At 47.1% G+C, this 14,223-nt stretch overlaps 1 protein-coding gene across 1 annotated transcript in view; it reads left to right on the top strand.

Moving 5' to 3' along the window:
• MARCHF9 (membrane associated ring-CH-type finger 9) overlaps nucleotides 1–13,058 on the top strand; it is a 38,223-nt gene extending 25,165 nt beyond the window's left edge. The window contains exons 2-4 of the mRNA XM_033138471.1: nucleotides 164–319; nucleotides 1,776–1,968; nucleotides 12,399–13,058. Coding sequence (XP_032994362.1) covers nucleotides 164–319; nucleotides 1,776–1,968; nucleotides 12,399–12,727 — 678 coding nt within the window. The 3' untranslated portion in view covers nucleotides 12,728–13,058. The remainder of the gene's footprint in view (nucleotides 1–163; nucleotides 320–1,775; nucleotides 1,969–12,398) is intronic.
• Nucleotides 13,059–14,223: the final 1,165 nt, after the last annotated feature.

The following is a 14,223-nucleotide window of genomic DNA, read 5'->3' as shown; positions in this document are numbered from 1 at the left end:
TTACCCAGAATCCTCTTGGTGATGGTTTGTCATGGTTGGTACTGGATACTCCTACAGGGATGGGTAGCTTCTGTGAAGTCTCAGCAGTGGGGTCCAGGAAGCTTAAGGCCTGTAGCCAATAAGCAAAGACCTCCCTGACTCTCCTGTGCTCTTTTCCTTGCAGGGGGAGCTGTTAAGCCCATGTCGCTGCGACGGGTCTGTCCGCTGCACCCACCAGCCCTGCCTGATTCGCTGGATCAGCGAGAGAGGTTCTTGGAGCTGCGAGCTGTGCTACTTCAAATACCAGGTCTTAGCCATTAGCACAAAGAATCCCTTGCAGGTAAGCACCGAAACAGCTAAAGCCATACCCTGCAACATTTCTCTGATGAATTTTTTTACTATTTATACCCTGTCCACCTGGCTGGGCTGCCCCAGCCATTCTGGGTGGCTTCGAACATATATAAAAAATACAACAAAATGTTAAAAATTAAAAAAAAAACTTTCCCTGTACAGGACTGCCTTCTGATGTCTTGTATAGTTACTTATCTGCTTGGCTCGGGGGTCACATAATTCCATACCCTCCAACATATCTCCAATCAAAATAGGGACGTCCTAAAGAAAAGCGGGACATTCTGGGGTCAAATTGGAAACCGGGATGGCTTCTGAAAATCTGGGACTGTCTCTGGAATATAGGGACACTTTGCGGGTCTGCTAAAACCCTGCTTGGTGAATTATTTTTTTTACCAGCGGGCCACATGTTGCAGGGAGGAGGGGAGGGAGTCAACAGCAAAGCATGGCACACATACACATACAGGCTGCCAAGCAGTCTTAACAACCTCAACAAAGATTCTGATGGCCATACATTCCTCACCCACTGTGCTGTGTTCTGCACCAGGGGCGTAGCGAGCCTCTTTGCTGCCCGGGGCGGAAAACTTAAAGGCACCCCCCCCAGGGGCAGTGCACTGCTCACTACCGCGCGTGCCCTGACATCACGACGCGTGTGCCGTGACGTCACGACGCACGCGCAGCCTCCTGGATGTACTGCGCATGTGTGGACATGCGCAGTCCACCCAAGATGGCAGGCGCGATCGGCCGGCGTCCCTTCCGTGCGGTGCGGCAACTTTTAAGGCTGCAGCACATGAACAGCAACACAGAGGCTCAGTAAGGGGATTAGTGAATTCTCAAGGAACCTGAGGATATATCCTGCAGCACATTCCATGAACCACTATCCTGTGGCATCGGCCCCTCCCCCCGCTCTGTTCTATTTCCATTATCTGGTTTGGTCGCAGGGTGTGGAAAGGAAGCAATGGGAAGAAGCAGCATGGGGAATAGTCCTACTCAGAGTAGACCCATTGAAATTGATGGGTCTAAGTTAGTCGTGTCTATCAATTTCAGTGGTTCTGTTCTGAACAGGGCTAGCACTGGGTACAACCCTCGGAACGGGCCATTAATAATAATAATAATAAATAATTAATAATTAATAAATAAATAATTTTTATTTATACCCCGCCCATCTGGCTGGGTTCCCCCAGCCACTCTGGGTGGTTCCCAACAGATTAAAAACAGAATAAAACACCAAACATTAAAAACTTCCCTAAACATTTGTATATTTGTAGCAGAATGATTTTGCCGATGCCCAAGCTCTCTGTATTGTGTTTGTTGTGCATCGACACCCTAAGATTCTGCACCCCTTGGCCTCATGGGAAAATCCCACCTTGGCTTGTTCTGCCCATCGTTTGGCAAAAGCACCCTACCAGCGTCCGCTCCCATGTGCTGTTTTTCCTCCCCGCCCCTAGTGGCAGGCGATTTCCCTGACGGTGATCGAAAAGGTACAGATCGCAGCCATCATCCTGGGTTCCCTCTTCCTCATCGCCAGCATCTCGTGGCTCATCTGGTCGTCCCTCAGCCCCTCGGCCAAGTGGCAGCGGCAGGACCTGCTCTTCCAGATCTGCTATGGGATGTACGGCTTTATGGACATCGTCTGCATAGGTGAGTGAGTCCAGCCAGCCAAGCCCGGTTTCGTCGCTTGGGGGGGGGGGAATGGGAGGATTCCCCCTGTTTTGCTTTCTCCACTAGCATGATCCCTGCTGGATGCAGGGAAAGGGGAAATCAATGCTTCGTCTGCTCTATGATTCCCTTGTGGATCTCGATGCAAAGGAATTTGATGGTAGATTTCAGGAGATTTCTAACCATTCGGAAAGGCCAGTTCTGAAGCAGTGCCTCCTGGCAATAGTCTTGGCAGCGCAGTAACACAGGAAATGAGATTAGGATGGAGAATGTATGCTTCTGTGGAGGTCAGAAAGCAGTTCTCTGTAGGCAAGTTTTGTTGCATCCTCCTTTTGCTTTAGATTGTAACGATTAGCCGCCGTGTGTTAAAATCTCTCGCCCACCTTCCACCAGCCCCCTCTGGCGTTTTTAAATTGCAGAGCTGTTTGTATTCCTGGACATCATGCAAGCCTATTTGCTATCTCGGTTCAGAACTTGTCAACCCAAAAATCTAAGTAAATCATATATACAGAGAGGGAGAGTTTATAGTCCTTAAGGATGTGGAGAAGGTAAATAGTCTCAGGTGCAGAGGTGGGAGGGGCTGAATGAGATTTCCATTGGGAAAGGTGTGGGTTCCAGGTCGTTGCTTTGCTATTTCCCCCTCACTAGGGGGAAATATACAAAACGAACTGTATAGGTGTGCTTAATTTGCATAGTTTATATAGGGCAACAAATGTATACATACATTCTTGACGCAGAATTTTCAAACCCCCAAACTCAGCCCCGGAACCAGCGACCAGCCCCATGGCTGGTAATGATAAAGTGGGGAGTGGTTTCTGAGCATCTGCAGAGTACCTAGCTTTCGCCACCGATGGCCAGTTGCAGCTTGCCTGATATTAGGAATAAAAAGGAGGGAATAATATTAGGAGGGAAGTGTGGCTTCCCTGCTGAAGTTAACCCCAGCACCTTTTAATTTAGAAATTAGCCACTGCTTCTGTGGGAACCATTTGTTTTCCTAGAACAGGAACATAGGAAGCTGGCTTTATACTGAGTCAGACCATTGGCCGATCTAAAATTGTATCCACAGCCTGCCAGTAGCTCTCCAGGGTTTCACACAGGAGACATTCCCAGCCCTACATGCAAAGGAGATGCTCTGTCAGTGAGCTACATCTTTCCCCTAAGTGGCAGGGTCAGTTCAGCTTAGAATGACTACAGCGCATTGCAACGTCTCGCTGTTTAAAAACGCACAAACACATGAACATCCCAAGGTGCCTGGAGGTGTTCGGAATTTTCTGGGAATCATTTGGAAGCAGGAAAGAGAAAACACACCCACACTCTGAACACAGGGGAAATGAAAGGAAGTTGTAAGACGTAGGTCTCCACAGATCTGTATGGGTAAAATGTAACATCAGAAATGGCTCTTAGCGCAGACTTAACAGACACAAACCATCCAGCAATGAAACAAAAGCCTCAGGAGGCCACAGGCTTTAGGTATAGTGCTTAGAAACCCAGCTCGCCTCTCTTAAAGTTTCTAGGCCTCATGGCTACAGAGATGAGTCTTGAAAATGGGATGGCGAAAATTACTGAAAGATCTGAAACAGTGAGACAGCAGAAGCCCAGGTCCATTAAGTAGCTCAAGGAAACTCTTGAGAGTCCCATGGACTGCAAGAAGATCAAACCTATCCATTCTTAAAGAAATCAGCCCTGAGTGCTCACTAGAAGGACAGATCCTGAAGTTGAGGCTCCAGTACTTTGGCCACCTCATGAGAAGAGAAGACTCCTTGGAAAAGACCCTGATGTTGGGAAAGATGGAGAGCACAAGGAGAAGGGGACGACAGAGGATGAGATGGTTGGACAGTGTTCTTGAAGCTACTAACATGAGTTTGGCCAAACTGCGAGGGGCAGTGAAGGATAGGCGTGCCTGGCGTGCTCTGGTCCATGGGGTCACGAAGAGTCGGACACGACTGAACGACTGAACAACAACAACAACATTAAGTAGCTCAAGGAACAATAGCAGGATTTAATTTAAAGCGGAAAGAAATGTTAAGGTATAAGCCACAAATTGTACTTTGACGCACACCACATTCAGGAAAGTGGTAGCACAAATTATATCAATTGTCCAATGCCGTAATACACAAATTAGTCCCAGGCCTCTAACTCATGCAGCATTTCTGCTGTGATCCTTGGAGCTAATATCCTCAGAGGAAGGAGGAGCCGCCAGTCATCTAGGCTGGCATGTCAGTGTAGTTTACTAACCACCCAGGCCTCGTCCTCTGCCCACTCTCTACCTCAGCACAACCTTCTGGATCCATCTACCCCCTCACTTCTGTTTCCCCTCTTGTATGCCAAGCCGTCTATTGTGACATCAAGTGTAAAAAGCCAATCACCACCCTCTAAATCCCTGGGTGATTTACATAACACAATTCCAGTACTTTTAATACTCAACATGATGATGAGTTCAGGGGAGGGGGGCAGAGAAATAATGCTGCAATAACCCCTGGGTGGAGGGGGGACATTGGGAACTCAATTGAAGCCATTGTAATGATGATGTGTCAAAGGCTATACATAGCATAGGTAAAGGTAAAGGGACCCCTGAGCATTAGGTCCAGTCATGTCCGACTCTGGGGTTGCGGCGCTCATCTCGCTTTACTGGCCGATGGAGCCGGCGTACAGCTTCTGGGTTATGTGGCCAGCATAACTAAGCTGCATCTGGCAAACCAGAGCAGCGCACGGAAACACTGTTTACCTTCCCACCAGAGCGGTACCTATTTATCTACTTGCACTTTTGATGTGCTTTCAAATTGCTAGGTGGACAGGAGCTGGGACAGAGCAACGGGAGCTCACCCAGGCACGGGGATTCGAACCGCCAACCTTCTGATCAGCAAGCCCTAGGCTCAGTGGTTTAACCCACAGCGCCACCCGTGTCCCGCATACATAGCGTAGCAAGCAGCTTTTGAGAACCAGAGACCTGGAGGCATAGCCACATTCATTTTGTGGTGCATGCATCCATTTAAATATATGTGGCGTTCTGTGGGGCTGCCTTTGGCCACCCATTCAGGGGATGGGCCAGGCCCTCACTTGCTGCAGCATCAGATGCTCCCAGACCATTCAATGGTGCTGTGCGCGCACATTCATTTAATTGTGTCTTCCCATGATCTCTGGACATTTGGACCTGACTTCCTTTCTGAGTGAAGATATTAATCCAAGTGCCAGATTTATGTTTGTTTTGCGTGTTTGTGTTTTGAAATAGTTCATAAAATACCTTGGGAATGAAGCCTGATTGCTGACAAAATAAAGTTTATGCTTCAACAGCATGGGAGATGGGAGACAACTGCTTACAGCAGACGTCCGTGTTGGGCTCAATATGGCCTAGTTGCCATAGTGCCATAAAACCCCTAAATCTGCCTACCTCAATCTGAGCATGCCAATTTTACAGGTTTTCATGCACAATCTGTCCCCAGTAAAAGCTGTGAGCAGCTAAGGAAATTAAAGGACGCCTGGCCGATTCAGACCAAGGGTCCACTTTAGTCTGCCATTCTGTTTGTCACAGTGCCAACCCAGATTCTTCCACTGAAGCTCAGAAGCAGGACGTGAAAGAAGTAACCATCTCCCAGACATGTTCCCACCCCAAACCCATCAGCAATAGATTTTCAGGTGCATCCTACCTCAAATCCAAAAGGTAGCCTATAGCCGTCATGACTTCTAGCCACTGATTGGCTCAGCCCCTGTGCTTTTGTCTGTTGTTGTTGTTGTTCAGTCGTTCAGTCGTGTCCGACTCTTCGTGACCCCATGGACCAGAGCACGCCAGGCACGCCTATCCTTCACTGCCTCCCGCAGTTTGGCCAAACTCATGTTAGTAGCTTCGAGAACACTGTCCAACCATCTCATCTTCTGTCGTCTCCTTCTCCTTGTGCCCTCCATCTTTCCCAACATCAGCGTCTTTTCCAGGGAGTCTTCTCTTCTCATGAGGTGGCCAAAGTACTGGAGCCTCAACTTCAGGATCTGTCCTTCTAGTGAGCACTCAGGGCCGATTTCCTTGAGAATGGATAGGTTTGATCTTCTTGCAGTCCATGGGACTCTCAAGAGTCTCCTCCAGCACCATAATTCAAAAGCATCAATTCTTCAGAATTCAAAAGCATCAATCCAGCACCAGAATTCAAAAGCACCAAAGACAACAGGCTTTTGTCTAACCCCCTTTTAAAGCTATCTCCTCTTGTTGCCATCTCCATATCCTGTTACTTCTCAGAAGCGTGACCAGCGATGCTAAATTAGTCCTCGGTACATTTTGTTGTGATTGTGACAGGAACGTACAGTGGTACCTCAGGTTACAGACGCTTCAGGTTACAGACTCCGCTAACCCAGAAATAACGCTTCACGTTAAGAACTTTACCTCAGGATAAGAACAGAAATCGTGCTCTGGCGGCGCGGGAGGCCCCATTAGCTAAAGTGGTACCTCAGGTTAAGAACAGTTTCAGGTTAAGAACGGACCTCCAGAACGAATTAAGTTCTTAACCCGAGGTACCACTGTATTTGATGCTAGCAGCCTTGCACCTGGCTTCGCTCAGGAATGGCAAGAAACCAAAACATCAGTGCAGTCTTAAAAGGTTCAGCCCACCATCTTGATTCAAAATGGCTTCCCATTGTATCCAAGCACCAATCGAAACCTGTTCCTTGATCTCAGAACTATCATGCAAAATTTGGTTACGATATCTTAAGAGGTGTCCAAATGTATAGTGAAAAGTCACAACAGCTTTCCAAAATATATAGTAGTTGGATGTGAAGGTGCTTTTTTAAGTACCTGAAAAGATAGATGGGCACCCACATAAGCCCTTGTGTATTTATTTTACTTTTTAATTCATTTAACACAGTTGGTATACTGCTTAATTGCAAAAACACTCTAAGCAGTTTACATGAAAGAAACATTATCGATGAGAGTCAGGAGTTAAAAGCAAGACCTAAACATTTCAAAGCAGAAATAAAACCAGTGGTTATAATGTAAATTATAACATAGAATGACATCTTAAAACGAATGACAGCTTTACCCTGGGTAAAGGTAAATGTAAAGGGACCCCAACCATTAGCTCCAGTCGTGTCTGACTCTGGGGTTGCGGCGCTCATCTCGCGTTACTGGCTGAGGGAGCCGGTGTACAGCTTTCGGGGTCATGTGGCCAGCATGACTAAGCCGCTTCTGGCAAACCAGAGCAGCGCACGGAAATGCTGTTTACCTTCTCTCCGGAGCGGTACCTATTTATCTACTTGCACTTTGACATGTTTTTGAACCTACTCTGGGTAGGTTTGCCTAAACAAAACAGGTTTTAGCAGGACTGATAATACCAAGGTTGCAGGTTCGATCATTGCAGGGGGTTCGGCTTCCGAAAAAACCTTCAAAAACCGGAACACTTACCTTGGTACTCAAACGCCTTGGTTCTCAAACGCCGAAAACCTGGAAGTAAGTGTTCCGGTTTTTGAAGGTTTTTCGGAAGCCGAACATCCGATGCTGCTGAATCGTAGAGTTGGAAGGCACCCTGAGAATCATCTAGTCCAACCCCCTGCAATGATCGAACCTGCAACCTTGGTATTATCAGCACCACGCTGTAACCAACTGAGCTATCCAGTGGTTTCAAACTCAGTTTGTTGGCCCTCGTCCAGCTATCCAGAGTCCAATGACTGGTCTAGACTTGCACAGCCAAATGGTCTGACTTGGCATGAGGTAGGTTTTCTAGTTTCCAGCTGGGCTCTGTTGCGGCTCCAGTTGCAGAATAATGAGCCAAGCCTGGCAAAATTTAAATATTGGCCCATCCAACTCAGCATTCTCTACACCAGGGGAGGGCAGACATAACAGCCTGTCAGGTGTACTTTGTGTTGTTGTTGTTGTTGTTGTTGTTGTTGTTTTACTAGAACCTCTCAAAATTTACCAGAGATCCAGGTGCTAACGACATACACTAAGAATGAAAGGGGCAGGGTTCTTTCTGAGCCAGGGAGTTTGTTGTCAATATCAGAACAGAACTGAGTTCCTGGATAGCCTTACGGTATTTCATTTCAGCAGCCTAATTTGATGGGGAAAGTTGTTTTGATGCTGCTAGTGTTATACAATTGGGAACCAGCTCATTAGCTGATCTACTCCGCCTTCATTCAGATGGTCCCCGTCAAGTCTGTGGATTTGTGGCTGAACATGGGAGATGGCACATCCATCACATTAAATGTTCATATTGATTTTTTAATTATCTTTCTATTGCTTCTTTTCTTTCTTATATTGTATGTTATTGTATTAAAGTTTGAATTTAATGTGATACAATACAATACAATATAATACAATATAATACAATACAATACAATACAATACAATACAATACAATACAATACAATACAATACAATACAATACAATATACAAATGAAATAAATAAAAGAGGTTGTACAAATACAATTAAAAACCATACAGTACATTACATTATAATAGCTACAACAGGTGGAAAAATAATTAAGTGGTCTCCCAAGACCCCCAGCAATTTTCAAGTGGTTCATGCGGGAAAATGTTCGGGAACCACTGATTATCCAGGGATCTAGCAGCAGATCCCAATCTACCACCCCCCACCCTTGTCTACAAGGACTGACAAGTACCCTTCTCCAGGGTTTCAGACAGAGGTCTTTCTCAACCCTACCTTGATACACCAGGAATTGGACCTGGGATTCTGCATGCAAAGCCTTGCACTCTGCCACTGAGCTTAATAGCCATTAGGTTCTCGGAGCCAAGGTCCCTGGTTCAAGCGCTGTGCTCCTGGGTGCCCACGATATTATGTAGATGCATGCTTAATCTGTTCAGTGGGCAGCAGTTACCCTTTCCTCCAATGGTGTGTCCTGATGAGAAGACTGCCGGCAGATTTTGCGTCACGTGCCTTTGTCGATGGCCCCGTGCGTGGTTGAAGGGGTGGGCGGCATAATTAGGGCTTGGTACACCCTGTGGCTGCCTTTGCCTTTGGGTTCCTCAGCAGATGGTTACCTCCAGAACCGCACACCGTCAATGGGAGAGAAAGCCTTTTTTAATTGGAAGCCAATGACATTCACTAAAGAGGCCGAGCCGCGTTTGTGGCACTGATGGATGAGCTCTGGCGAGACGGAATGATAACAGCTAGGCCCCTTGTGGGAAGCGAGCGGTGCGCTGTCATTGGGAAATGAATGAATGACTTTTCCATTTCCCATTGATTCAACAGGGACACGTGTCGCATGGTAATGACCCACGTTAGGGGATGGCAGGAGCTCGATTGATTGTCACTGGGTGGCATCCAGTTGGGAGATGATATTTATAACTCGCTGGTGCTCTTGGAGTTCCAGAATATGTTGCGGGAGGGAGGAGGGGTTATTTTTCAACAAACACAGAAATAAGGAAACAAAAGGAGCCGTTACAGACATGCCGCCCTCTATACGCATGTTATAATCTATCAAAAACCTCCGTCGCCACCTTATTCCAAAACATTGAATGAATGCAGCCCGCATCCCTCAGAAATTCCTGTAAATAAACCTTCCCAGACTCAGCGCTTTCCTGATGTTTTGGACTATGGCTGTCATTAACCCCAGCCAAAGGGCCTGTACGGGCTGAGACTGTTGCATGTTGTAGCAACACAAGGGCCTTGCTAATGGGGGGGGGGGTCAACACTCCAGGGCACCAGTGCTGCTGTAATTGTATCAACATTGCTAATTCATTCATACACATAGTTCACAAAGAAGCGTGGTGCTGATTTAGCCAGGATTTCAATATTTTGGAAAAGTTTCGCTTCCCTGCAACATTCAGTCTTGCAGAATTATTTTATATGCCAATTCCCTAAGCATGACGTTAAAATAATATTTTGGCATGCCCCAAAGAATAGGTTAACGTGGAGACAGATGGGTCTTACTTTATTATCTCCGAAATAATGATATTTACCTATTTCTAAAGGTTTCATATTATTTCACACTCCCACCAAATATTTGCTTAATCACAAAACCAACATTTCCCAGATGTTTGTTTATTCACTCTCCTGAGTCTGCACGATCCGTAAAGGCAGTTTCCTTGTCATGAAATAATACATTTACACCCTTTTGTTGCCAAGAATCTGGTCTGTGCATTATCATAGGGAGGAAAGCATCCTTTTTACATGTAATATTATGTCTCTGCCACCATCATTTGTACATTTGTAGTGACTTGCCCAAAGCCACCCAGTTAGTTTCATAGCCAATTGGGGATTTGAACCCTGTTTTCTTCAAGGTTCTAATTTCATGCTCTAGGTATGCCCAGTGGCATACCTAGGGGTTGGCCTCTGGCTTGGAGTGGCTCGGAGCTCGCCTGCCTGTCCGCACACTCCCTGGGGAGTCCTCCACTGCTCTGGGTGGCTGGGCAAGGTGCACAGGCTCATCTGCAAAGGGCACAAGGGACGTGGGCACAGATTCATCTCCTTGCCAAGGGTGCAAGGGAGCCTGGGTACGCTTCTGACTACGCCACATGTTGTGCCACAGAGTGATAGAAGCAAAAGACAAGTCCCTGCCCCAAGGGCCTTAACGTTTAAATTTCAGCACATGGGAAAGAAAGGGAAGGGAAGGAGGTGAGAGGCAAAGTACAAAGCATAAAGCAGTTAATATCTTCTTGAGCTTTTGCTGCCCTTAGTTCATGAATGCCAGACTAAAACCGATTCTTGGCCTGTGGGTAGCCATTCCATGAAAATGGAAAATGAAAGCTGATGCTTCGTTTTGTTTTTAAATCAGGGTAGGGAATAGGAGCAAAACGGCACACAACTTAATCCAAAATCTACCCGGGGAACTGCCAAGAAAGCTCAACACCCCATGCTCAAGAAATGCATTTATGCAGAACTATATAATGCATGCAAATATGCTTAACTTAAACAGCTCGATATGCAGGTTTTATTTTGGGTAGGTGGTTGGGGCATAGGAGTAGATGCAGCCTAATAACTAGAGGCCAGGAGAAACAGCTAGGTGACAGGTCTTGCAAGACAGAGGATCTGTGCCCTGTGGGTACTTTTCCAATATCCCTTCACAAATCACGAGGACTAACTAAAAACAGAATTACTTCCCCATGCAAATGATTGTGCAAGGCACAGTCTATTCTTGTACAACAGCCCTGTGAAATGACTTTGGGTTGAGTGATGGTATCTTGCCACCCAAGAAAGCTTTGTTCCTGAGCAGAGACTTGAACCTGGGTCTCCCCCGTCCAAACGCATATATGCTGGCCCTGCGTGGAAATCGCATGAGCACACACAGAACTGCAGAAGAGAAATTATTCCAGTGACATGGGTGCTTTGCGGCAAAGTGACGGACTCCGGCTAAGCTGGAGGTGGAAATGGACCGAGGTGCGATCCAGATGGACTCAGACCTCGCCTCTTAACATTCATATATTTATTTGTTCATTTGCTTATATAGTACCCTCAACCTGTATGGTGCAAGAAGGCAGTTCCCTGCCCTGAGGAACATCCAATCTGAAGTTTGATAGAAGAAAGGGAGGGAAGTGGCAAGTGGGGGGAAATAATGTGCCATCACTCCAGTTGCATGTGCTTTCCCTTGGTTAGAGGTTTAGGCTGCAGTCCTAACCCTGCTTAACCAGTGAGGAAGCCCCATTGACTTACTTCTGGGTAGACAAGCTTAGGACTGTGCCCTAAAGTGTTGCAAAGGGAACTCGGGTTGTGCCAAAGGCTACAAGGGATGGATCGAGGGAGGATTTGGTGCAACTGAGAGCGAGGGGTCACACAGAGGTGTGCTGGGAGGCAGTTCCAAGCATATGGGGCAGCAAGGGAGAAAGGCAACCGAAATTGCTTGCGGGAGCAAGAGTGGTGACTGGTGGTGGTGGAGGGGCTTTGGACTTGTTGCTGGGGTTATATGAACAAAGAGATCGACCACGAAGCGGACTGGAAGCCAACGTAGCAATTTCAGGAGATATGGGTCAGAGGAAAGGAGTGAGGCGAATGAGTTTGTCAGAGTGCCTGATAAAAGTGAAGGGACGTAGGTCAAACCACAGAAGGGTGGAGAGGAGAAGGTTGCACTTGTCCAGGCAAGAGAAGATGAAAAGCAGGGTGTGGGCCAGAGTTTCTTGAGTCTTTGCTGAAGAGCAGAAGAAGGGCTGTATTTTTGTCAAAACAAAATAAAATAAAAAAATTCCTTCCAGTAGCACCTTAGAGACCAACTAAGTTTGTTCTTGGTATGAGCTTTTGTGTGCTACTGGAAGGAATTTTTAATTTAATTTTGTTTTGACTATGGCAGACCACACGGCTACCTACCTGTATTTTTGTGATATGCTTGAATATGGGGATAAAGGAGAGTAAGGAGTCAAAGATCAAGCCAACATGATGAGAGGCTAAAAGAAACTGAGGTGCCTTATTGGACCCTATTTTCACAGTTCCCCCAGCCCTGAGCCCAGGCAACAATCTTATATTTCCTTCCTTCCTTTCGACAGGCTTGATTATCCACGAAGGCTCCTCGGTGTATCGAATATTCAAGCGTTGGCAAGCGGTGAACCAGCAGTGGAAGGTGCTGAACTACGACAAAGCCAAGGACCTAGGGGAACCAATTGGCGGGAGCACAAAGCCCGGAGGGCGGAATTCACGGACGAACCCCTCCTCGGGGAGTGAGAGGACCTCCCAGCGGGGCCAGCGGGTTAGGACTATTTTGAACCATCACTGTGGCTATACAATTCTGCACATTCTCAGCCACCTGCGGCCTAACGAACACCGCGGGGGCTCCGGTTCCAGCCGCGAGGTTGTCATGAGGGTCACGACGGTATAATAACAGCCTACGGGGCCTTTGCCAAGAGGGAGAGGCTCCGCGGTTCCCATGGAAGGAAGAAGCCGATGCCTTCATCTTCCGCACAGGCTCCATTACGAGCCCTTACGGGGCAGGCCGCACGCTGTATACTGTCCGACGCAGGAGGCTGCCTGGCTCCGTGGTGTTGCCGCCGCAGACCCCACCCGCCTCTTCCTTGTCGTGCGTGGGGAGTGCCTCAACTTGGTTGTACCTTCCTACCCTCCCATCAATGTGAATTTATTTTTTCTTTCTCTCTCCATCCAGCTTGTGGTGAAAGGAGAGACAACCCCCCCCCCCAAAAAAAACCCCAACCCTCCTTTGTTATGACTAAACTCCTTGGAAGTGTGGTGGGGGTTGTGGTTTCTTTTTTTTTAATTTATTTATTTATTTATTTTTTTAAAAAATCAAAACAAAACAAAAACCAGCCCCCCTGCCTGGTTCCTTCTGAACGAGTCTTGGCGCCAACCAATCCAGATATTTGAAAACATTTTTACCTCATCTTTCAAAGGAAATCCTGCCAGAAGACCCATCCTGCCTTTCCAACCCATCCCATTGGTCTCTCTGACTGGGAGACACCAACCAGAGAGGTTCTGAACTTTTACCCATCCCTCCAAAATAATAATGGTGCAATAAACATGTTTCTTAAAGCAAAATGGCATCTTGCAATAAGATATATTACCTGTGCATTTCATCTTTAATTTAATGCATGGAAATCTCTTTCTCTTCCTCCCTCCCTCTGTCCCTCTTCTTCTTTTTTTCTTCTCTCTGACAATGGAAGGATAAAGAATTGTTTATTATACAAGCAGGTGTCCTACAGTTGCATTGTTCACTTTCCGTTTAAAAAGTCTGTTCCAGTCAGGTCAGGGTATGTGCAATGTGTCATCTAGTGGGCGTGTGGAGATGATGGGGACGTTTATGCAGCGAAGGGATCCCTTGTGTTAACTTTTAGGACAGGGATGGGGAATCTGCGACCCTACAAATGTTGCTGGACTACAACTCCTGTTATTCTTGACCGTTCACCATGCTGGCAGGGGCTGGTGGCAGGCCCACAGGGCCCTTGTCTCTGTTTTAGGGACGGTTCTGGCAAGAAAGAAACTAAAGCCTTAAGAACGACCATTGCTACCTTGGTTTTAAGGACCCAAGCACATTCATGGCCTGATCCTGTGCTTGCTGACGTTGAAGTACATCTTTTCATTGGGGCTCGCTCCTAATCATGCCTAGCAATAGCAGCTGGTGTGCTGAGGCAAAACTGACTGGCATCACTTCACCGCATGGCCTGGGGCAGGGTAGAGCACCGGCAAGCTCAGGGTTGCGCAGATGCGCCAGAGCAAGTGCTGGTTTGGCTCTGCTGGCGCATTGGTGTGGCCCTGACCTTGCTACTGCTCTACCCCACCGCCGCCCCATCCAGGTAAGCTGGTGTTAGGAGGGTGTTTCTGTCGTTCTGCCCCACCACACCAACTCTAACCGGTGCCTAGGAT

The sequence above is a fragment of the Lacerta agilis genome, chromosome 2 (assembly GCF_009819535.1).
Source record: "Lacerta agilis isolate rLacAgi1 chromosome 2, rLacAgi1.pri, whole genome shotgun sequence".
Taxonomy (NCBI): Eukaryota; Metazoa; Chordata; class Lepidosauria; order Squamata; family Lacertidae; genus Lacerta; species Lacerta agilis.
This window is presented reverse-complemented; position numbering and strand designations above follow the sequence as displayed.